Below are 25,048 nucleotides of genomic sequence, written 5' to 3' on the forward strand. Positions count from 1 at the left end.
GTGTGAGGTAATTCTTGAGTCATATCTGCTCAATGTAATAAAACATGCTTAAGCAATTTGTATCTTGCGTTTTGTATAAATTAGCTCAATATTTAGTTAGAAAGAGCTAACCAAATGCTGCTTTTAGCATGCATTTTCATGCTATTTTTCAAGGGTTTTCTGGGCTTAAACAGAACTGCAAGCAGTCTGGCATTTTTCATCGAGTTGCTTGGTCAGCGTTTAGGTGTTTGGCAGATGTTTGCGAGGGGCCATGACACTCCCCCTATTGTGGTTGCTCAAGGGCATATGTGTCCATCCGTGTGCTTGTGTCGACAGCACAGAGCAAGAGAGAGCTGGGGGGCAGGAAGATCAGGACGAGCCGCCTTCTCCTCCGTCCCCCCCCGTCTTTTCACAATGCACAGAGGGTTGTCAGGGATTGGGTGCATGCAGAGTAGCAGCAAATTGATTATCCAGCGTGCGCGGCCTCTGCAGCCAGCCTGGAAATAAGCAAAGGCCCTCTTTCAGTAATGGCCATGAAACATACCAGAGCTAATGTGCTTATAAAGGAGAGATGTAGCAGCCAGTTATTCTGATCTGCATCAGTGTTAAATAATTCCACCACGTCCACAGCATTCATTCATTCAGTTCATGATATTTACGCTCGTCTCCATCTTGTTATGTGAACTATGCTGGTTCTAAAAAATTCTGATTACAGGTCCACGACTCAGATGGACGGCGAAGCCTTTTTCACATGTTCACGAACTGAATGCTGTTCAGTATTATGCACAGTGTTGAAGTGTAAACAAAGTGACAAGCTGATAAAGCAACCAGAAGGTCACCACATCAATTAAACCTTCACCTTTCAGATGTAGTTCTGCCGAGTGTCCTCTCAGTGAGAGCTAAGTGGTTGGTGACATTAGAAAATCCCCACCGGGAGTAAACGCTGTCTGTTAACGCATACGAACAGGCAGCAGAAATGACTCTATTATCTGCTATTTATGAGGTATTGACATTGAAAGGAATACTAGTGGGACCGTTCAGGGAGATATTTGTTTGAGGGATAAACATTGGTGTGATGAATCCTGTTCACACATGTACGACTGACCCAATTAGGACCAATAATCCACCAGACTGGCCTCGGGCCGCCACGCCCTGCCGCCGTAATCCTTCTGACCCATGTGGGTTTCCCTGGATATACTCTCCCACTGGAGAGCTGCATTTCTCAACTTTGATTATTTGTAGCGATGCAGTGACTTCTCACAAATATTCTCGGTTTACCTGTGCTTTTTAAAGGCTAAATTGGACATTGTGTCGTAATGGATTGTGTTGATGGCAAATATGTTGGGTTATTGTTATCAGTTTTACACAGAGATGCCAACAAGCAGAATTTTGAGGCTAGTGTGCGATCTTTGGTTTTGTACAGATTTGACTCGCTAATGCTAATTTTAGCCAATTCCAGTTTCTCTTCAGAAATTCTAATTTTAAGGACTATTTTCAATAAACAGTTCATTCCTTAGAGAATATTTATCCCTACTTTAACGCTGAAATTCCCGAAATGCTGTCTACATCCACCATCCTGTCGTTTGTTGAACGTTTAGCTTTCTCTTGCAGCCTGAATAAACGACAGAAACAACAGAGTTTTTCCTATTAAAAGCTGATTTCAGCTTTTATCCATATATTGATAAATTAAAGAAGCTGTCTATAAATCTGAACAGATTTTATGCCGATTAGAAGAGCTGGAGTATGGTACATTCGCTCCACATAAAACATTGAATAATCCAGCGTCTAGCTAGCTCTAGTTTCTCTTTGCATCGTTAGCTTCAGATGAGGATTGAAGAGATTTCTTACCTTTTTCTCCAAATGTTTGGGGTGGAGTGAACATTATTATGTCTCTGATTATTAGAAAGTCAGTCGCTGTGCTCAAAAATAATTTAAAGTAATCTACTCTTTAAATAAATCGTTTATGATTTATTCAGTTATTAGTTTTCAAATTACAAATCGGCATTGCTTAAAGCTGCACTAAAACTTTCCACTGAGCCATTGGGGCTTTGTTAATTAGTACTAAATCATTTTTTTTATTAATAATTGTTTGGAAATGAATGAGAACTGGCAACATGGCAGCAAAAAGCCGCGAGAGGAATCCCACAGACTGGAATGCACTCGACGTGGCCGAGGTCAGAAGAGCAAAGTGATCAGTTTCTTCAAATACTGAGGCAGCTACGTAATCGTCGGCTCCGCTGCGCCTCATGGATCTGCCTCGGTTGAGTAACCATACGTGTTTAAAATGGTCAGTTTTTCTAGCTTGTTGTTTGTTCAGGCTCTGAAGTCTGTAAAAAGTATTTGTTGCAATAAAACAACAAATAGAAAAAGTACAACTAATAATGAGGAAAAGCAGAACGAGCTGTGTACTCAGTAAAAGTTAGTTCTGTAATTCTTACAAAAGGACAAAGTGAGTAAAGGTGCCAAATCGCTGCAGTCTGTGAGAACACCAGTTCTCTGCATTGACTTGCTCAGTTCAATTCAGTCCAGTCCTTTTCTCTTTTTTTTTTTTTCCGTCTTTTTCTTTACAGCTCACATTTTGTTCCAGCAGCTTGCAAATGAGCTCGGTGCAATTGGAGCGAGCTTTTCAGAGGAAATATTGGATATCAGATGAGCTAACTCTTGAGCGAGCGAGCGAGTGGGGGTAGTTAATCGCATCCTCGGCAGCGGAGACGGCGCAAGTCGAGCGCGAGCGCCGTTCACGTGCGGCGCAGCGTGAGGCAGCACCACATAACCACGCTAAGGTTTACTGTTGTAGCAGATTGCTCTGACATGAACAACACGGGATTAAAGATGCTTGGTGCGTAGGATAATTATTGTGAGCTGTCAGTAGAAAAACAGTGAATCATTGATAGCAGAAGCTGCTTTTATTTAGGCTGAACTCAGACCGTCTCATTCAGGTTGGAGTGACTCAGGGATGCTGAGATGAGAGTCCTGGCATATCGGCACTCGCAGCGTCCTTTGTTCCTCTTATCACTGCAGACGGACCTTTATGAGTCTGCCTGTGTGTTTGGACTTGTTGGCTCCCTGAGGGTATTGCATGACGGATAAGAATGTAAACACCAATGTTTCGACTGCCGTACTGTATCAATGTGGCCCTGAAACGGGAAGAAGCGGTTGTTCTTGCTGGGCGTGTCCGGCTGGATGTAGATTGTGTTTCAATGAAGTTAGTCAAATCCACCATCGCCAACGTCTTCTCCACACCACAGCCGGCAGTGTTTTTCTCTTTTCTGTTCTCTCCAGCCCGCATGCGTTCATCCATGCCTCGATGACGAAGCAGATAAAGGCGTGTTTGTTTTTCCTGATACTATGCTCCCTCTTTGATTCTTCTACCTTTGCTTGGTTCGCTGCCTCGGCTCCGTTCAAAAGGCTGAACTTTCCCACATTTTAAGAGCACGGCGTTTTTGTGCCTTCGTTGTCACTGTTCTCACTCCAGACTGTATTGTTGTTTTTTTTTCTCCCAGATTCTAAGGGTTGCATTCAGAAACGAGCTCCCCAGCTTTGCAGTCGTAGCACGGCTAGCTTGTCGGTGGCCAAGAAGCTCATCTTGGATTTTTCGTGTGTGAACAAAGTTATTTTTTTGTAGCCATAATAATTTTGCAGACGTGTTAAGGCAGCAGTGTGAAGCTGATCTTTATGTTCAAACATGAATAAAATCTATATGAAAACTCTCTTTCTTACTTTAGATGAGGATCAAAGGAAAGTTGATGCTGAAAGATTTCTCTGTTGTTCATGATGTCATGATTATATAAAGGCAGAAAGCATTTAAAGTGAGAGTTGAGTTGCTGAGGGGATGCTGGTTGAGGAAATCCAGGTCACTGCTCTGTAAAATGGGCGCCTGTTGTGTGCCATGAATGCACGGGGCTGTGTGCCCCCCCCCCCCCCCCCTGCACCGCCTCGCCTGGTTTACACTGTTGTTCCCACTCAGCTACTGTGCCTGGATCATATGATAATCCCCATGCTGTTTTCAGGCAAATTGAGAAACTCCTCTGACATGTTAAGAGATTTAGGGCAATTGATTCCTTTTGGATTTACTGATGATCCAAAATGAGTGGATATTTGGAAGGCACAACTTCAATTTTTATGAGTGTGGTGCACAGAAGCTTCTGCTTACAGGGAAAAAAAAACAACATTTTGTGAAAGAACTGCTTCCTTTGCAACACTTTTGGTTTCGTTGTGTCAGATTTGCAATCTCACTTCCCAAAAGAGAAATTAAGGTGCTATTCTGAATGTTTTCCACAACACAGGATGTGTTGAGAAATATCTTTTGACCTTTGAGGCATCATTCGTGAAGTAGGGAGTGCTCTCCTGGTTAGAGATTCTCTCTTCAGACTGCTGATCCTGATTCCTGAACAATAACCAGATTCTCAAATGGCATTCAGAGGGGATGTCACACTGTGTGGCATGGGAGTCACAGTAAAAACCGGACCTTATTAGTATTTTAAAACTGTACATAATGACCGTTGACGTTTTGATCTGGGTTTAGCATATAATCTCAGCAGCGAGCTTTTCCCTCTGGAATAAACTCTTGGATTTCCTGAAGTCTTTCCAACACTTCCAAGCTCTGCGTCTTCGAAATCGAGTTGAAATCAAGCAGAACAGCATTTCTGTGCCGTGTTTATCCTGCCTGTTGCCACTCTTTGTCGACAAGGTGTAAAAACTAGTTTTCCTTTTAAAGGAATGGATTTGAAACGTTACGAATGCTGCAAACTAACTTTGAGCATTGAATTTTCCCTCATCAGCACCAAAGATTATTGCCGCAAAATGATAAAATGATAGCATTTGGTGCATTTGCTGACCGGGGAAAAATAAAAATGTTATTATTATTATTATTATTATTATTTTTAATTTTGCTATTGTTGTAATAAATTTCCCCCTGTTGAGTTTAAACCCAACACATCAGCTGACAGCCTGCCTTGTGTCCCCTCTCTTTGTTGAAGTTCTGTTTGTTTTGCTTCTGAATGGAGTCCTGCTGACTTAGCGTGTTTTCTCTTCTAGAAACCTCCCCTTCAGTCGCTGTTATTCTGAGCCCGGCCGCTGAGCCTGTCTAAGCTGCTGCTGCGCCCCCAGTTTGGTATCAGGCAGCGGTGTATGTAAGGCTTGGCTCGGGAGTTCAGCGGAAAGATTTGGGCGGCTGAAATCTGTCCATTCCTTCCTGTCACTGACAGTCTGTCGGCATGCGAAGCACTAACTGCCATCTGCTGCTGTATAAATAGACAGCAGAGCAGAACGGGAACAGCTGGCGTAAAGACCAACACTGTGACCTCCTCCACTGCTTTCTAGTTCAGCGAGCGACCCCGTCTATAGTCGCTTTATTTACATGTATGTGTCACTTTTTTTTTTTGTCTGTGTTTGGTGTAGATGTGGGACGGGGACTAAATCAAAGTTTTTGGTAAAATTAAATGCAAATTTATGTTCTTGGATATGCTTTCAGCTACTGCTTTGAATTTCTGTCAGTAGCTTATAGGATTGTGTTTCTACTCCACTTGATTAAGAAGAGGGAAAACCTGTTGCCAAATGTGTCAAACCTGCTATCTCTCCCTACTTGCTGTCGCCTTAAACGTCCGACACAATCCTTTTAAGTTTGATAGGTTGTAGGGGTTAAGTGGGAATCCTGATCCACGCAGAGGTCAGCGACTCCAAGTCCTGGAGGGCCGGCGTCCTGCAACGTCTGAATGCAACACACGCGATGTTGGCATGTCAGCGAGTTTTATTGATTTGATTCAGACAAGCCGGAGCAGGGATGCACCCAAACCTTCCAGGACAATGGACGTATAGGTCTGCAGACTACTGCGCTTCAACATTAGCTTCCTTTAGCTCTTAGCTCCTGCTCGAGTTAGACCTGGGCACAATTATAAGCAAGTTATTCTTATGCTTTAAAACAAGTGTAGCTAGCCTTTTGTCTTTGTTGAGGAGTTTATATTTAATAGAACTTCATCACTTTAAAGTCGAATTATCCAGTTTGAGGACCTTTTTTTCTCTAAACAAAGGGAGAGGGAGGAGGACAGCAGTGTGAAAAGAGTCATTGTTACAGAGGAGGACCGGGCACATAAAGCCATGTCATAACAAATTACCTAATGTTTTCTGCAGACCCTGTTGTCAGATGCATTACCCCGCATTCAACGCTTTGTCCTGGTGTCTTCCTGTCCTTCTTTTTTTTTTTTTTTTTTTTTTTTTCACCTTTTGTTTTCTCCCCCGTAGGAAGAGAAATATGGCGTGATCTGCCTTCTAACACTGGAGGGTTTTTTTCAACTCTCGGTACATTCCTTCAGAGCTCCAGGTGTATCTCCGATGATCGTCGTTTGAACCAAATGTGTGCTTTAGAGAGCAGAAACCTTGTCACAAGTGATTTAGTAAAGAACATTCTTCCTATGACTAGACAAACTCTCCTGTCTGGAAAGTTTCCTGCGTTTATGGAATAATTTATTAGACCTCCGGCGAAATCGCAATGCAATCATTGGGACACGTATTCTGTTTTGGAGATGTTGTACGGCTTGTGTTGTGGTTGCAGCAAGCTCAGCTGTTTGTCAAATGTGCCAAGCAGTGCTCACACACTACTTTTAGCCCCGCATCCAGTGATAACTCTGTCACCCGCGCTGCAGCCTTGGTAACGGTCATCACACACAGACAGTATGCCATAGCACCAATGAAAGCGCGCAGAACATTTCTGTGGTCGCCTCAGCAACCACCTCGTTCCAGCCTTGTGCTTCCTGTTGGAGACTAAATAACCAAATTAGCGTTGCTGTGGTTCAGCTTGGCCTCATGTCAGCAGCTGTTTCGCTCCGGCGCTCATGCAGAAACGGTGACGCAGGCAGGCCGACTATGAAGATGTATAGGGAAACGGCATGCGGCTCTAATATGCTGCTGGAGTTTTGTTTCCGAATCACCTGGAAATGGTGAGGAAAAGCAAAGGGAGTGACTCTTTTATGTGCTATCAAATAATAAAATGCTCAGCGGGTGATAAATATCTCAGATATCCAGCAGATGTATGCAAGGCTGCACAATATAAGGAGATGATACTCTTGAAGATGTTGAATACTGCGATAACAATATCAGTTGTGAATAAGCCTGACACAATAAGCAACCAATCGATTAAAAAGACCTTGATAATTTCCATTTTGATTGTTTTTTTTTTTTAGCTGCAAATCTGTTTACAGTGACGTCACAATCCATTTTCTTCATGTCTTCAGTTTTGTGTTTTAAACTGTCATCTGTGGTTGGCACAGATTGATGTAACAAGGAGACATCGTGCAGCTCTGGTTGCAGACATTTGTGAACAAGTCAGAGTAAAAATCCAACAGTTTAATTTTATTACAGAGAATAAATCAAACAAATGTATAATTTATATTTAATTGCTTCTACAGCGCAGCCTACAGCTTGCTAACTGTAAACTTACAATAGCATTTTAGTTTTTACACCATCATCGACTGTTCTGCCTTTTTTCCAAACAGGTGAACCTTTCTTGTGGACAAGTGGGGCAATCATGAAAACAAATTTTACTGAATCATAAATTGTCCCAGAAATTATTGCGATAAACAATAATATTGCTGTTTGAGACCATTATGGTTTGCAATACGCTATTATCTAATATATTGATAACAGCATAATAATGGAAGTTCATTCTCTCATAGGATAAAATTTAAGTTACAGAGTTCATTTTAATTTATAATGATATTAATTGATCTATTTTTTTTTTTTTTTTGCGACATCGTTATTCACAAGGGGAAAGTGTTGGTCTTCTTTCAGCCAGCCGTGCTTGTTGTCTTAACAACTCACCCTGGCGAAGGTCAATTAATGAAACTTCCTGAGCAGAAAAGAACAACCCTGCAAAACTTCACCAGCAGCTTTATTAGTATTACTCGCATAATTATTCATGTTTGTATTCTGCTGGTTTAATCAGTGGGAGGATAAAATGCTCATGTTGCCACTTACTGAAGGATTGTGTTGCTCTTGTGGGGTTTGCAAGACGTTTGCCATTCACAGAGATGGCAGGAAAAAGTCAGCGTTGAAGTAAATGTTCATCCTTCACCCATGATAGAAGGACAAAAAATTTCTCTTTTATTCAAATTTTGTTCTAGTGCTTTGATTAGGTGACTGTGTTTTAACACTAGTCTGCACTAAAGGAAAATCTTTGGACTGTTTTCTCCCTTAATGGTTAAAGGCTGTTAAAAGTATCGGGGTTTTTAGAAAGCTTTTCTTTCATCGTACCGTTTTTACCGATCTCTTAATGAGTTGAAGGAGAAAATGTAAATGAGGTAATACTTCATCTTCCTTTCATGGATGTTGGGTTAAATAGACACAGTACTTCTGCCACAGGATTGTCCATCTTGGGGTCTCGCCTGTCCTTTTGATGCGCCTGTGACACCAGGAGACTCGTCGACGGTGTTGGCTGCCTCCTCCAACTCTGAGGCAACTGGAGTCGTGCTCCCTTCGCTCTGAATGAAATAAGGTTGCCATGGGAAATGAAATGTTCAAATGAATTGCCGCTGCATCAGCTGGTGCGCATGGGCAGACTAAGAAGCTTTGTATTCAGCAACAGACATCTCATTGAGCAGAACATTTTCTGAAACTCCTCGCATGAGCCGAACATGTTAAGCTGCCGAGCGCGTTCATGCAGCTCATGCAGCCGTCTTGGTGTTTGCTTGTTTTTTCTTTTCTTTCAGTTCTGCAGAATTGTAGATCCCCTTGATTGTCTGCACTGTTTTTAGCGGGGGGCATTTCTTTGTTTCCTTTTAAAGTCTACATATGGGTTCACTTCCTGCCCACCCTCCCCTCCTTGCGATCCTAAATTGGCATTGATCAGCCTGAGCGAACAGCCAGCAGTTCCCTAGAGGTTCGCTTGAAAAGAGAGGCTGATGTGTTCAGCCATTTTAGACTCTCACTGCCTGTCTCAGGTGAAAGGCGAAAGCTTTTAGTCCCCATCTGGTGCTTGGAGACCTCCTAACAGCCTAATTAGGGAGGTGTGTTGTGTTTTTTTTTTTTTTTTTTTTTTTTTTGCCGTAGTCAGCTTCATTGCCGATAGAGATTCAGACGGGATATTCTTACTACAGTTGTCATCACATCTATCAGACTCCCCATACAGGCAACTGTAATTCACCCCCCTGTTGTTTTTTTTTTTTTTTTTTTCTTCTAAGCTTTCCTGCTTGGATTATGAGACCCCATGTTGTACGCTGTAGCAGAAAATGTCTGCCAGCTATAACCAGCTGAGTGATGCTCTCTGGATGGCAGGATGTGGTTAGTTAACAGCTACCTGCCTGGCTTTGAAATGGAGAGCTCCTGTGGTGTGCTCGCATAATCCCAGTCCTAATTTTGGACAGGATCTATGGACGCAGTGCAGCTCTGATTGTTTTCTCATGGCCTTTTTTGGCCTTCAGTAGCTTTTCCTCAAATAACATTTCTGTAAATTTTGAGTAAATTGTCTCAGTTTTATATGGATCCTTTGAAGCAAGTAAAAATCAATGACAAATTCTGACTATATATGAAGATTATGATGATATTTAACGGCTACACCGGCGCACCTTTTGTATCAGTGATTTATTTAAAAAGCCTTGGGTAGAAAAAGTTATCATCACTTATGGGATCCGACTCTATAAGTGGCTTAATGTCTTAAGTTACAAATCCCTCAGCTTTTCAGAACCGGCTTTTCTGTACGTTTCCTGTGTTGGAACCGCCATAAGCCCAAAATCCATACTTAAATTGACCGTCATTGTCCACAGATCTGTATTTTAAAGCAATTCTCAGCGATCGGCGATGAGGAATGCTCGAGAGGAGAGAGAAAAAGGGAACGCAGCGTGCCGCATCCTCCGACCCTCCCTCCCCTCCGCACCCCCCCCCCCCCCCTCCCGTCTGTGCCAAGTTGAAGTTGTTATGGCAACCGGAGTCTGGTCCTATACCTGTTGCCATGGTTGAGAGGGACAGATTTTATGACGTTGTTTATGAGGCAGCAAAAATGCGTCTTCCGTCTCAAGATGGAGGAGACGCATCCTCCACATTTCCACACATGAAGTGGAAATGTGTCTGCGTTTACTGCAGACCCTCATTGAGTCAGTTTGTGACATCCATGTTGTGAGTTGTAAAATATCAGAGGGTATATATGCTGGTTTCTGGTCCAAAAGGATATTTTGATTGCTTTTGTGTGCAGTGGCATCAAATCCTCCTCCTATCTTCCTCTTTATTAAGACGCTGCTCATCTGATACGTTGACGCAATGACACACTTTTAGTGATCAAAAGTGGCGATAATGCTACATAGGAACGACTGAATACCTTTTTATTCTAAACTGAAACACCATACGTCTGATATGGATCCAGAAATGCTTCTTAGGAATTTTAGAAAGTGCTTTGTCCTGCTGGAATGCAGTTGTTGATTCCCAAGGCTGAGATTTCCCCATCCATCTGCCACCAGAGCGCCTCCGTCCCAGTGTCTTTCATTCATATTGCTGTGCAGCCTCTCGAGCTAAGGACGGCAGCTCATTAATAGCAACTGTAGATTGTTCCAGGAAAGGGCATTAGGGGCGTCGGTAACCCAAACCCCCCCCCTTGATTTCTTCACGCCAACTCTCCAGTTTCCCTCCGGAGGCAGGTCAGAGGTGAAAATGGTCTTTATTTAGCCACCCATCTCTCTGTATCCTCTTCCAGGGCCCAATATGGAAGCGGCGGCCGAGCACCTTAACCTGAGGCTTGCAGAGCGCGGGAGCAAATGCATCATTTTTATTTAAAGAAAGCTCGTTTCGGGTGCGGACGTAATCGCCGCATATTAAATGCAAAGCAGCTCAGAGGACGCGCAGTGCTTTTCTGTCAGCATGATGTGACCCACGGAGGGCGATATGCAATCCCTGTCCCTCCTCTTCTCCTGCATTATTGATAAGTGCGCTGAAATCCTCTGAGCACGTAAGGCACTCTGCTGGCGACATCTCGATGCAAAAAGCCTCTCAAGCACCCTGATGTGAAGGAGCCAAAGGGGCTTGAATTTGCTCATCAGCTTCGGGACACAATTAAATACAACAACGCTAATTGCAGCCCTGGAGCTGGCACTACCCACCTCTTCTGGAAGATTGCAAATGCAAACGCGGCATGGACGCTTTAGTGTAATGCTCGTAATAATAGTTCGGGCTCCCTTGTAATGTCTTTAAATGAAAGACGAGCAAACATTCGCTCTAAGCTTTCGGTCGCTGCAGTGTGTGGTACATGCAAACAGAGCAGCATCCTGCTCCGTCTGCAGCCTTACATTTACATTTACAGTGCGCAGCCTTGAAGCTAGGACTCTTGTCCTGCGGGCACCAACCGGCGTGGTTGAGGGGGACGACATACCAGACATGGTAGCAGATTCTTTCCCGTCAAGAAATGTGTGTGTGTGTGTGTGTGTGTGTGTGTGCGCGTGTGTGTGTGTGTGTGTGGCCTCGGGGACCGGCTGGGCTGCGTGGAAACTCTGTGTCAGCACGTTTGAAGCATGTGAAACGTGGCAGAAGAAGTTGAGCATGTCGGTGCTAAAAGCCAGGTGTGTCACGATAACAAATAAATTGTCCCAGAAATGATTGTGACACACGATAATATTGTTTAATCACAACCACTGTAGTTTAATGGCATTACAATGCAAGCTTTCCCTCTCAAAGACCAATTAAACTTTAATTTTGTAAAGACCATGTAACACTGGAGCTGGAAGACATTTTAAATATCCAAAATAAAAACACAACAACCAAAAACAATAAATGAAACTGAAATAAAATGCAACTGAAATCATAACAAAAATGACACCTCTTTAAAATATATTAATCATCAGAATAGAAATAATAGAGCTCATTTTAATTCATCATATGATTCATTGCTTATTGCCACAGGTTTACTCACATCTATTAGTTATTTCACACTGGCTTAACTTTAATTGGAGGATAAAGACACGCTGGCTGGGAAAACTTGAACCGTTTCATGTTCCCTAAAAAAGAGAAAAGCAGATGTAATGTGTCACTGACTCGTGACTTTTAGGTTCAAATATATCACGCCCGGTGCTGGGATTCAAAAACGCCCTTTTGGCAACAAAGCATGAAATACACAGTGGATAAATGCATATTGGAAATTTCTGGTTGTTTTTTTTTTGTTTTTTTTTAAACGTCTGATTTGCTGATTCAGATTTTTATTTATTTTTAATTAAAGAGAAAAAAGTGTGCAACGGGTAGAATTTTTAAAACCAACAAAAAGAAAAAAAAAAAAAAAAGAATTATAATTTGCTAGTTGACATTTAAAAGCCATAGAAGGGAATGTGTAATTCATTCTTTGGTTTCATTCTAAATGTTACTCTCTCACTGTAGTTTTTAATTGAAGCTGTATGAACAAAGATGTAATTGGTGAACCATACCACCCCAGATGTTTTTAACCATTTTCCTTATTTTTCCATCATCTCCTCAGCTATCCTGAACCCCAAAGCCCCCAAAGAACCAGCAAAAACCTTCAGCTTCGATTACTCCTACTGGTCACACACCACGGCGAGTAGACGCACAGATCGCTGGAAAACTTATTTTTAATACCTATTGGTAGCCTAAACAAGCACGGTCGCAAATCCTAATGATTTATTTCCCACCGTGCAGCCAGAAGACCCCTGCTTTGCGTCACAGAACCGAGTGTACAACGACATCGGAAAGGAAATGCTAGAGCATGCGTTCGAGGGCTACAACGTCTGCATCTTTGCCTACGGCCAGACTGGAGCTGGCAAATCCTACACCATGATGGGCAAGCAGGAGGAGGGACAGGAAGGAATCATTCCCATGGTTTGTGTTGTTATAGATTGCTTCACACAGAATAAAGTTTATTTTCTGAATTATTAGAGGTGTTCTCTTGAATATTCTCTCTGTGCATTTTTTTTTTATTAATCATTGAGATCATCTGATTAAGTTGTTAAATGGCTTGCCTTTTTTACTTGCTTTTTTTTTTTTCTTTTGTCCCTTCTGTTTTTTATTTCCAAATTCAGTTAATGTGAATTAACAATCTTCTTTTTCTGTGTTGCAGCTTTGTGAAGATCTATTTGAGAAGATCAATGAAGACTGCAACAAAGAGGAGCTGTCCTACTCAGTGGAGGTAAATTTACAATTTACAACAGTCGTCCCCCCCCATTGCCAACCTGGTGCTTTACTCACAATATTTAGCTTTTTTTTTTCAGCCTTTCTCTCCCAAAGAAAGCTTCAAATATAGATTGATGTACCTGTTTAGAGTTCCTAATATATTTTTAAATCCTCAGCCTTCCAGAACCTAAACTCTGAGCCTTAAACTTAAAATGTATGCTGACATATTTTGTAAACATTTTTATTTTTTAGGTGAGTTACATGGAGATCTACTGTGAACGGGTGCGAGATTTGCTCAACCCTAAGAACAAAGGGAACCTGAGGGTGAGAGAGCATCCTCTGCTGGGTCCCTATGTGGAGGACCTGTCCAAGCTAGCTGTTACATCCTACACAGACATTGCTGATTTAATGGATGCAGGAAACAAAGCAAGGTGAGTTAAGCCCCTACATGTCAAGGTGAGACACGAGGGAAGATGGGGATGTATAGAATGATTAATAAAACAATATTAACCCTAAAGTGAGTTCTTCCATCAACAGAATGAATAGCTTTAGATCTGAGTCCTCCAATGGTGCTAATTCACTTCTCATTCATTCACTGCTAACCAACAATTTAAACATGAAGAACTTGGAGAATGTGAAATCCGTGGATGTTCTGCCGTGTTGAGAAAGCTGCTGTGGGGAGGAGTGAACTCTGCTTTAATCTCCCTCTGCTGACTCAGAGGGCTTATATCCAGAACGTGGCGTGCAAAGCCTGCGTCTCCCCCGTGGCCGTTCTTCTCGCTGTGCCTTGCACACTTTCTGTATGGAGTCCTCACAATATTACCCCCCTCCGCTACACAAACTAATCCCCTGGACTCAATTCACCCTAATAGGTGTAAAGCCCAGAGACGATGGTGCTCGTAACACCCAAAACTATTCATACGGCTCTTTTCACAGCGGCTAATTTAATAGAGGTAGCATCAGTTTAATGTCTGTCTTGATGTGATTCGGTAACGGCGCCCCTGTGTGTTTACACACAGAACTGTTGCTGCTACCAACATGAACGAGACCAGCAGCAGGTCCCATGCGGTTTTCACCATCGTCTTCACACAGAAGAAACACGACAGCGAGACGGACCTCACCACGGAAAAGGTCAGACCGGGCAGTGGCCCTTCGCAAGCTTAGAAACATTTATCCTTTGTGGTTAAATGTTGAGAGTTCATTGTTTTTCAGAGTCAATGATGGCGTGATTGTTGAAATTAAAGTAGCAGAAGCAGTTTTTTTTAAATGCGTACTTTACTTTGGAGTTTTTAATAGTTTCTAGGATGTCCTTATTGGTATTACGTGACTCAGATGCTCATTTCTGTTGATCGGCTGAAAAATAGAAATTCACGTCTGCTTTTTAGCTTTACGTCCTTTAGGTGGGTTTGGCATGAAGGAACCAATGAATATTTGGGGAAATAGTTTAGTGTGGTTTATTGTCCACACTAAACCACACTAGTTTAGTGTGATATAGGGTGTGTAATGGTGGTTGCCTGTTTTTGTTTTTTTGGAGATCCTGAGAGCCTTGTTGGCATTCATGGCTTCATGAAATCCTTAAACGCAGCAGATACGCACTAAAAATCTGATGAACTCCACAAGGAAATTGAAATTGGCCCATCATTTTGTTTTTCAAGACGATAATGAATCAAAAATATTTAGCCCAGTCAACAAAGAACAGGTTCTTGTAGCCTGACCATTGCGTAGCCTAAAACTAAAGTATTGCCTAAAGAAATGACAACAGGGATATTCTGATTTTTCACCAGTGACTTTTGTTAAAAAAAAAAAAAAAAAAAAACACTGAATGAGTGCCTTTGAAATGTATTATAATTTAAGACAATATTTGCATTTACTTTTGCCAGACTGACTTAAACAGCTGTTTAGAAAATTTACATTCTGTAGTGAATTTGTGAAAATGGCTTTAATTCAGCCGTGAATGGAGAACAGGGGAAACGGAGCCATTTTAGTTTTGACTTCCAGCATTTCCTCTGACGCTGTAAAGACACAAAGATCGCTGTTATTTTGAAAACAATGGCCATTGTCTCCAGCCACTCCATCGGTTTTTACTGCCAGGCTGCATCTCACCAAACAGGAATGCTTAAATGTGTGTTTGGATGAGTTTTAACCACTTGCTTCTGAAATGTTAATGTTTCTCTATAATTCTTGGTCCTCTTATTATGTCAGTAATGTCCTGTTTAAAGTGCTGTGTTTAGGTTAGACTAACTCTGATCTAATCTGGTGATCACGTTTCGTTCAGAACCCGAAGGCTTCGACTTCCCAGTTGAACATTATGAAATAAGTGACGGATAAACTCACTGGGTTAGATTATAAAAACAGTTTGTTAGTTCTGCATCATGTGTTTCTAGCATTATAATCACTGACTAAATTGCATAAACAAGAGTGATTGTGGGTTTTATCATATTTCTCAGCAGAAGAGAAATATCGACGCCCATTATCAAAATGTGTGGAGAAAAATTTATTAGTTTATTTATTAATTTTTTGTCATATCATAGCCTAGCATCCTTTAGACTTCCTTAATGCAAATCTAATTTATTTATAAGGTCTGGCATCTTATAGATTTGCACTCTCTCCTCAGGTCAGTAAAATTAGTCTGGTAGACTTGGCAGGAAGTGAACGTGCAGATTCCACTGGAGCCAAAGGTACCAGACTAAAGGTAAGAGTCTCATCTAAAGTGGCACAAAGCATCACCAGTCAGACGGCGGATGTCCTCCCTAAGTGTCTTAATTAATATGTTTTATTTTATTGCAGGAGGGAGCAAATATCAACAAATCTCTCACCACATTAGGGAAGGTCATCTCTGCCTTGGCTGAAGTGGTAAGCGCTTTTATTCCTGACGTTCCACTTTCTGCCGGTTCTTTCCTCCTCAGTCTCAGGCCGTTCTTTCCTCTCTTGAACTTGACCCTGCATTCTCGGGGCGTGTCGTTTGTCGCCTGGCATGCTGTAACGTCTGCCCCTCTGTTTTCTCTCCTCTTGTCCTTTCAATGCCTGCTTACACAGGATAACTGTACCAGCAAGGTAAACACTTTGACAGCTAACGTCCGAAAACAATCATTCATTGATGTTCATAGTGTTAAAGTTGCACAGTCTCAGCTGTTCCCGTTTCATCGCCTAATGTTCGGTGCTTTTAGGCAACATGCAAAATTACCCCGACAGTCATTAGAATAGTTTTCTGCCTGTATTGTCATTCACAGCAGTTTTTATTTTATTTTTATTTTTTTATGAAACACCATTATTTTGAGAATTCTTTCAAACCTATTTCCCAGCTTTAATTTGAGCAATTTTGTTCCTTTGCAGAGCAAGAAAAAGAAAAAGACGGACTTCATCCCTTACAGAGATTCTGTTCTGACCTGGCTGCTGAGGGAGAACCTCGGTATGAACCCTAGTGGTGCTTGATAAATGTGCTAATCTGTTGAAATCTTCATCTCTCATGTGTTTTGAAGTCTTTATTTCTGCATAGCAAGTGACCCATTTGTGTAACAGAAAATGAAGCGGCAATATATTTAAAAAAATAAATAAATAAATATCCGAAGCAAGTGTGCTTTACCCTGAGCCAGTTTAAGAAGAACACTGTCAGCAGACTGCATTTCAAACTAATAAGACGAGAAGCTCCTTCTATCTTCGGAAGAGGCATTTAAAGAGCACAGAGTGCATCTTCAGCCCTTCCTCGATTCAGTAAATTTCACTATTTAATTTACCGTAGTGGGGGAGAAAACCCCCCGCAAAAAAAAAAACAATATTCAAAGTAATGACTGAAGTGCCTCGTCAACGTTTCTCATCAGGTGGTAATTCAAGAACAGCCATGGTAGCTGCCCTCAGTCCTGCAGATATCAACTACGATGAAACGCTCAGTACACTTCGGTAAGGTTATTGCTACGAGCTCACGTTCACAGCAAAAAAGAAAAAGAAAAGCTGAATAGTTGAAACTCTCACTTATGAATCCTGATGGGGATTTTTATTTTTTATATTTTTTTATAGCTACGCTGACCGAGCCAAGAACATCAAATGCAACGCTGTTATCAATGAGGATCCCAACAATAAGTTGGTGCGTGAGCTGAAGGACGAAGTGGCCCGACTGAAGGAGCTGCTCCGCGCTCAGGGCCTGGGAGACATCCTGGACAGTGAGTGCACAGCCACACTGCTCAGCCATCAAGCTGGCAACAACCTCTCTGTTCATTACTGTCTCAAAGCTCTGTGCCATTCATGTTCCCTCCTATCCAAGTGTCTGTACTTGTGCTTAATTCAGATTAATATGCTTTCAAAATACACTTTGGTTGGTAGGTATCGATTTATTATTTTCTCCTATGAAATTTGTACTTGGGGTCCCGATGGAAAGTCTGCTTTCCTCTACTGTGCCTGACAACACAAAGTAAACCAGATGGAAATATCTCATTTCATTAGCTACACACAAGAGTAATGGCTCCCAGGCCTGTCAATTAGGAACAAGACAGCAGTGTCAGCATGAATAATTACAAAGTGTCACAATGTATAACAAACTGCCTACTTGCTAATGTTTGCTTATATCTTGTGTAACAACTTGGCGCCTAACCAGTCAGTCTATGACCTTGCGTCTCATCCTTGTCATCATTTCCATTTAGTGCTGAAATATTTCTCCCAAGTTATTCGTCTCATACTAGCACTGACTTCTGATCCTTCTCATCTCTTCCTGCTCCCTCCCCTTAGTTGATCCAATGGGGGATGATTACCCAGGAAGTGGAATCAAATGTGTGTATACGTGTGCCAGTTGTGCTCTGTATATCACTATTTGCCAAAATTCTAAAGGCTAATTGCTTAGGACCCCCACTGCTTATATATTAAGTCTGCTGCCAGCTTTGCATGCATTTGCTTAAAAGCCATAAATGGCTTAAGAAATAAGACTCAGAAATGCAAGGCTTTTGTAGGTGGTCTGATTTGGCAAAGGTTAGCATGCCAGTAGGTTACTATGCTTCGTGCTTGCTCTTCTGTTATTTTTTCTTCAAAATGATGGGGTGAGGCAGCTGCTTTTTTTTTGCAGGTTTAAATCCTACTATGTATAAATTTAAAGTAGTACATCAGTCTCCGCCATGGATCATTTTATAATCATGTCTCACCTTCTCTCACTCACTGTCTGACGCTGCTTTTTTTGTTGCCGGTGGCTCTTGCTGCTTTTTATTCTGTTTTCTTTCACTAATCATCCACCGCAGGTGACACTGCTCAAAGCTTTAGAATGGCACTTCTGAGTTCTCAAAGCGAGGCTCAGATCTACGTTCGGAAAGGTGCATATACTTTTACTTATAAGTAGCCGCTTCAGAAGTGTGTATGCATATGGAGTTGACTAACGTAGTGTGCTTTAATAGTTTGAATAATTTTGTAGTGTTCCCTCTGCTAATACATCTCTGCCCTCTCTTTGGAAATGGAACCAAAAGTAGTTGCTCACTTGCTCTTTGTAACGAGTGGTGCAAAGTTTAGGAAAATCAAAAGTTGTTTGATTTCAACGTTTAATTAATCACATCCTTGCTTTCTCGGTTTTATATATAGGAACATGTAAAAGTAGCAAATTTTTGAGTAAAAGTTCATTTGTTTTTTTCTTATTCACTGTCAAACAATTGCTAACTAACTAAGCAATTAATTAGCAATTTCTAACTAATTTTTCCTCACTTTATTAGATATACACAAAAGTGTTAAAACGAAAATCATGAGGTTGCAAGTAAGACTATGTAAATGGCTAAGGCTAATTGCTAAATTTAGCTGTTGAGTTTTAACAATTTACTACCAATTGTTGCCATGTAGCTTTACATAAAGTCCTGTAAGTGGACTAGTTAATGAGTTAGAAGAAAAAATGTTGTGGTAATTCATAAAGACGACTGATAATTTTAGCTTGCACAGTTTAAACATGTAACATGTAGTTGTTTCCAGCTAGACAGCTAAGCTAATGTTAGCGGCAAGCTGATTAGCCTTAACCTCTTTTGTTTCAAGTGGGAATTTATTGAATAAAGTTGTGTATAAATCATCTTGGTGAACTTATGTTGGCTGGAAGATTCACATTGAAGCTGTAGATTTTAAGCAATTGTAAGTACACCAGTTAGCTTGGACAATAATTCATGTTCAAAACATAAATAATGAATCATTACTGCTACTCTGTAAGGTTTTCTGTTTTAACAAACCCTACATGCCCTACATGAAATCATCACTCCTAATTTTATCTTCTGTTTGAATGTTTGCATCTCCTAGAGAGCACATTGCAGGCCACCTTAATTAACTTCATGGCCATCGTTTGAACCTTCCAGTGAGGCAGCTGCAGCTTTGCTGTGTTTCTGGCTCTGCGACCAGCATGTGTAGAGCAAATTAATCAACCAACATGCAGGCTGAAGTTTGGCAGCATGTCTATTGGTTTCTCTTCTTGCACTATTTTGCAGTCTCCATCTCACTTCCATCCTGTAGTTAATAAATTGACAGCAGTTTTCACACAGGGTCTGTAATGCTGACTCATATTTAAAGTAGTAGTGAATCTGAGTGCATGCTAAGCTCTAGTCATTCTTCTCTGAACGATGTTGAATGGGACCAGAGAATCTCCTAGAGTGAAAACTGCTGCTTTCTGTAGATAACCTGCATTGTGGTTGTTTGTTTTAACCCTCTGATGTAAAATGTGTGTCTTACATTGGTCTTTCCCCTCCTGTGTCCTTTCTTTCCCCCCCAAACCTTTCTATTTCCCTTTCTCTTCCTATTTGATGTTTGTTTCCTTCATTTATGCGTTTACTCCCTCCACCCTAAACCCTGGGCCTTCCCTCCCCACTTCTATCTTTCTGTCTTTCTTGTTGCTGGCTCAGACCTCAAAGACATTCAGAACAATAAGAATAGATACTTGATAGCCTCAGAGAACCAACGCCCTGGCCATTTCTCCACAGCCCCTATTGGTTCCCTGACAGCTTCTCCGTCCTCTGGCGCATTGTGCAACCAGGGGGGTCTTCAGTTGGTCACCAGCATCCAGGAACGCATCATGTCCACCCCTGGAGGAGAGGAGGCCATTGAAAGACTCAAGGTAACACTTGGAGTAAATAACACAGTAGTCAAAATGTAAGTAAACCACAGCTCACTTTGTCTGCACGCTACCAAGAAGCGGAGGATAATTTTTAAGCTTCCAAATTTGAAATCGGCTTCAAGTAAAAATCTTAACACCTCAGCTTTTGCTTTTGATTAGTAATATTGTTTAATATCTAAATACCAATGCTTCAATCTTAGCCCCCACACCAATAAAACTCCTCATCTAACTCCACGTGTGTCCTCTCGGAGCTTCATGTCGCTCCTGTGCGTGCTCTTGCTGTTTACATAAGGCAACAACATAGAGGCTGCAAGAGCCCGCCTTGAGCTGGAGCTGCAGTTTCCATGACAACCATGGTTCCCAATCTGTCTGTCATCCCAGTGACGTCAAGCGCCGACGCAAATACAGAGGAAATAAGACGAAAATAGATTCAGTTCTTATTGGAGTCGTAGCGATCACAGTGAGGCACATCGTCATGTTTAGTTGAATGAAAACAGTAAACATTTTAGTGAAGGTCAACATTTGTGCCTCTCTTATAAGTGTGATTCTCCCCGGCACATTTGTTTTTACACTGTATGCCTGTGATGTGCTTCATTAAATATTTACCGTTATGATGTTTTAATAAAAAGCCAATAACTGCAAAATGAAACAACTCGCCTTGCTTTGAGAGTTCAAATTTGCCCCCTTTTAATTTCAAAAGAAAATGCCTCAGCCTAAATAATTCAAGCTGTTTCTTACTCGTACATCAGAATAAGCCCATGAAGAGGTTTGTTTAACTAAAATACACTGTAAGCTGTAATGTGTGTTTTTTTTTTTTCCACTTCTGTTTTCAGGAATCAGAAAAGATCATTGCTGAGCTCAATGAAACCTGGGAGGAGAAACTACGGAAGACTGAAGCAATCCGCATGGAGAGGTCAGCACAGTCAGTCGGCGTATTCTCATTTCCATATGCAGATCCTGAAAGCGGGGTGGGAGGAAGAAGCCCGCGTCCTCCATGTGCATCCACCCCGTCAGACCTAATTGGGATTCATAGTCTGCCTTCGATGCGCGTCGGCTGGTGTGACGGCTTTGAAAAGCTGCCCCCACACCTCCGTGACGTCAGGCGCTGTTTGTGTTCGACTTTCCCAATCAGGCAATCCGCTGTGCAGGCCTACGTCCTGCTGGGTTTTTATGTGTGGATGTGACAGGCGTTGTTTGTCTCACACAGATCTCCTTTTTTTTTTTTTTTTTTGCTTTCATCTATTACTCTGCTGCTTGAAACTGTGTTTTCTTTTTTTTTCTTTTTTTTTTTATTGTGTGTAAAGCTAAATGTGGTTCTCTTGACGTCTCCCTGGAGAGCTCAGTGGAAAATGCCCTGTTTGTAAATGACGCATCCCCCCTGCTGTCTGCGACTGCTGATTTTTCTCTCTTCTTTCTTACATTTTAATGCCTTTAATTTTCTGCATTGTCTGTCTTTAAATCTTTAGAGCTTGCAATCTGAGAGTCTTGCTACTGTCACTTCATTCCTCTTTGCTGCTTTTCTCACTTTCCGCTGCACCAATTCTGTCCATTTCCCTTGTCTTGGTCGCCTTGCGCTGCTGCACAAACACCCTTCTTGCACTTTTTTTCGCCCTCCTTTATCCACTCATCTGTAGCTGCAGTCCTGCTGCTGTCCATCCTCTGAGTCAGACAAAATCACTTACCCTAGTCTATTGTCAGGTCTCATCCTCTTCCAGTTCTCATCAGAGAAGTCTTTTATGAAATTAAGTATAGCAGAAAAAAAGATGTGTAACATGCTTTATGAAGTCCTTATTGACTATGCAATGCTGTTTCTGAGTATACATGCATGTCTTCATTACAGGGAGGCTCTGCTTGCAGAGATGGGCGTGGCAATCCGTGAAGACGGAGGCACTTTGGGCGTGTTCTCTCCTAAAAAGGTAGGGAAGGTCATAATTCCTCTGGGTGTGGATACTGGCCTCGTCTCCCATCACTTCTGTTTTCCATCTTATCTTTTTTTACCCCCCAAGAGAGCCCTCCCTTTACTGTCAACATTTCTCTCGCAGTCCACTCAGTCATTCTGTCATTCTTTCCACTTTCTTTTTTTCTGTTTTTATTCTTTTTCACCTACTCAGCTTAGCCGTGACGGGGCATTAGATGAGCAATTTGATTGCTTTTCTGCCAAGAAGGTTTGTTTAGTTGAATGATTAGACAAAAGTATCAGTAGACTTGTTTCTAGAATTAGGGGTCGTTGCGCAGTGTCCAATCTGTGCTTGTTCCCGTGGTTTAGAATTAAACTTTTATGCTTCTATGACTTGTTTTTAGTTAGAAGTCAGATCATTTTACAGTGGTGTATTATTTAAAAATGCTGCGCTGTTCCACGCTGATGATTCAGACCTTTTACTGCCAAGGTCTCTTATTTAAGCTATTAGCCTTACTAGACTTTCCATTTGCCTCATCTCCCCTTGCAAGTAGAAGCAGCAACATGTGGCGTCAGTAAAAACTGCAATTTATGTTTGTGTGCAGTTGTTAACAAAATCATAATAATAATCAGCTTTGGATTTAGAAAACCTCTTCCAAACGTAATGCCTGGCTGCTGCACATTATTTTCTGCTTTTGTTTTTTGTTGTTGTTCATATCTTCCTATTCAGTTTCTTTTACTGAAATTTCTGTCCTTTTGCTGTCTTCCTTTCCACGGGTTAGCATTTCAGAGAGAAGCCTTGTGATCTCTATACAGACTTTAATGGGGTGTTTTCCCCAAAGAAGGTTAGTTTGGATTTGGATTTGTAGGATCACCCATAGTCCGTTTTGTGATGCATCAGATACTTTAGAAAACCACAATTGTTCATTTTTCCCCCTGATGAGACAGAAGATGTAGAAACAGCCGCCTGACGCTGGTGGAAGGTTTTGTGGTGATCTTTCTTCCTTTTTCTTTTCTGTTCATCTTCAGACTCCACACCTGGTCAACCTGAACGAGGATCCTCTAATGTCTGAGTGTCTGCTCTACTATATCAAAGATGGGATTACAAGGTAACCAAAACCCGAATAATAAGACCTGCATTGTTTCAGAGGATCTGCACATTTTCTAATGTTTTATGTCTAGCAAGGGAAACCTGAGGAGTCGGAGGCTTAAAATCCGGCACTGCCAGCATTTTATTCCATCTTCTGTGGCTGTCCTCTCCTTGTCCTTTCAGTAGACTATTCTTTTGAAGTATTTGGTTACATTGTTCCTCTGCTGGGGGGCATGAGAACATTACACTTTAGTACTAGCCTCTCGCATGCATTGGATCTGATTGACATCTGCTACATTTTCTAAACGGTCGACAACGAAACAGAAGACCTGGTCTCTCAAAATGGACTCTGTGTTTGTGACAGGGTCGGTCAGGCTGACGCTGAGCGGAGGCAGGACATTGTTCTAAGTGGAGCTCACATCAAGGAAGAACACTGCATCTTCCGAAGCGAAAGAAATGGCAACGGAGATGGTGGGACGTCAATTATTTTTCTTCCCAGTTTGTTTAATGTTTATATTTATTTATTATGGCGTACAATGGGTTGGTGATGAAAGGATTAGAGTATTTTTTTTAAAGATGGAAGCACTTAAAACTAAAGCCTTGTGAAATTAAGTTAATGGTTTTTTTTACTCCCAATGTTTTTTTGGTGTATTCTTATCTCAATACTTTGTTTGAAAATTTGACCACATCTTATGAAAGTGGAAAAACTACAAAATAAAAATAATTTGGGGAGCAAAAGAAGTGTTATGAAATTAATTTGCTCCAGAAATACATTGAGATGCTACCATGCATGTTTTTAAGTGAATAAAAGTGATTAATTAATAAATGTTTGAAAAAAATAGGCTCTCATTGTCTATAATCATAACATAAAGTTATTACTCTTTGACTCAGTTTTGATTAGTGATGAACTATTAAGTCTGATAATTGTTTTTTTGTTTTTTTTTCCCACTCTGAAGTTATTGTCATGCTGGTGCCATGTGAGGGATCTGAAACCTACGTCAATGGCAAACGTGTTGAGGAAGCAATCCAGCTTCGTTCAGGTACGTGTCCCTTGTTTATTTTGTCGATTAAAATTAGAAACGTAAATGATTTTGACTCTTATGGGTAGTTTTTTCTTCTTTTTTTTTTTTTAGTTTATTAGGGTGTTGGACCATATAAAATTGTTCATGTTTTGTTGACTTTCTCTGAAACTCCTGGGATCTGCCTTTGCTCAGGCAACCGCATCATCATGGGAAAGAACCACGTGTTCCGCTTTAACCACCCGGAGCAGGCTCGAGCCGAACGGGAGAAGACGCCGACCGCTGAGACCCCCGTCGAGCCCGTGGACTGGACGTTTGCTCAGCGAGAGCTCCTGGAGAAACAGGGCATCGACATGAAGCAGGAAATGGAGAAAAGGTACCGGAGCCGTCCTTCATTCGTCGTTTGATGGGTCTAGGCTTTTGTTTTTGTCTGACTTTGTCGCAACATGCTTTTTGCACCTATGAAGGCTCACCGAGATGGAAATTTTGTACAAGAAGGAGAAGGAAGAAGCAGACCAGCTTCTGGAGCAACAGCGACTGGTGAGTTGGGATAAGATGGAACAAAATCAAGGCCCACTTGACTTTCCTAAAAATGTTTGAGAGAGAGTAGTGCTGAGTGGTTTAAGAGGACTTTCGTTTTAATTTTAAGCTAATTTTGTTTTAGCTAGAAGCAGCTTCTTGACCGATTTTATCTAGTTTGGGTTGTTTTGTGTGCGATTTTTGAGGAAAATGTATTTCCACATAGAAAATTCAAAACCAGGATTTTCTAAGCTCTGCTTAGTTTCTTAAATACTAGTTTAAATTGGGACCTTTAAGCCTCAATTAAACAAATTTTTCACTCTGGCACTTGTGAACTGAGTGTGTGAATTACATTTTTTTACTTCTGGTGCATGTCTGTTCTTCTTGCATGGAAGTTTTCT

General features: G+C 41.4%; 1 protein-coding gene across 32 annotated transcripts in view; it reads left to right on the forward strand.

The window, feature by feature from the left end:
- Positions 1-25,048, forward strand: part of kif1b (kinesin family member 1B) — a 56,036-nt gene that overhangs the window by 4,708 nt on the left and 26,280 nt on the right. For 13 of the 32 annotated variants that reach the window (XM_016672117.1, XM_016672116.1, XM_016672118.1 and 10 more), the window contains exons 3-23: positions 12,419-12,495; positions 12,598-12,777; positions 13,016-13,084; positions 13,321-13,499; positions 14,088-14,199; positions 15,683-15,760; positions 15,856-15,921; positions 16,105-16,122; positions 16,402-16,477; positions 16,887-16,965; positions 17,083-17,225; positions 17,788-17,829; positions 18,288-18,359; positions 19,911-20,122; positions 20,956-21,035; positions 21,963-22,038; positions 23,049-23,128; positions 23,474-23,580; positions 24,066-24,149; positions 24,324-24,504; positions 24,596-24,668. In XM_016672117.1, the coding sequence (XP_016527603.1) occupies positions 12,419-12,495; positions 12,598-12,777; positions 13,016-13,084; positions 13,321-13,499; positions 14,088-14,199; positions 15,683-15,760; positions 15,856-15,921; positions 16,105-16,122; positions 16,402-16,477; positions 16,887-16,965; positions 17,083-17,225; positions 17,788-17,829; positions 18,288-18,359; positions 19,911-20,122; positions 20,956-21,035; positions 21,963-22,038; positions 23,049-23,128; positions 23,474-23,580; positions 24,066-24,149; positions 24,324-24,504; positions 24,596-24,668 (2,084 nt within the window). The remainder of the gene's footprint in view (positions 1-12,418; positions 12,496-12,597; positions 12,778-13,015; positions 13,085-13,320; positions 13,500-14,087; positions 14,200-15,682; positions 15,761-15,855; positions 15,922-16,104; positions 16,123-16,401; positions 16,478-16,886; positions 16,966-17,082; positions 17,226-17,787; positions 17,830-18,287; positions 18,360-19,910; positions 20,123-20,955; positions 21,036-21,962; positions 22,039-23,048; positions 23,129-23,473; positions 23,581-24,065; positions 24,150-24,323; positions 24,505-24,595; positions 24,669-25,048) is intronic. The other 19 variants (XM_016672127.1, XM_016672140.1, XM_007553293.2 and 16 more) reach the window with 9 other exon arrangements.

The sequence above is a fragment of the Poecilia formosa genome, unplaced genomic scaffold (assembly GCF_000485575.1).
Source record: "Poecilia formosa unplaced genomic scaffold, Poecilia_formosa-5.1.2 Scaffold56, whole genome shotgun sequence".
NCBI lineage: Eukaryota > Metazoa > Chordata > Actinopteri > Cyprinodontiformes > Poeciliidae > Poecilia > Poecilia formosa.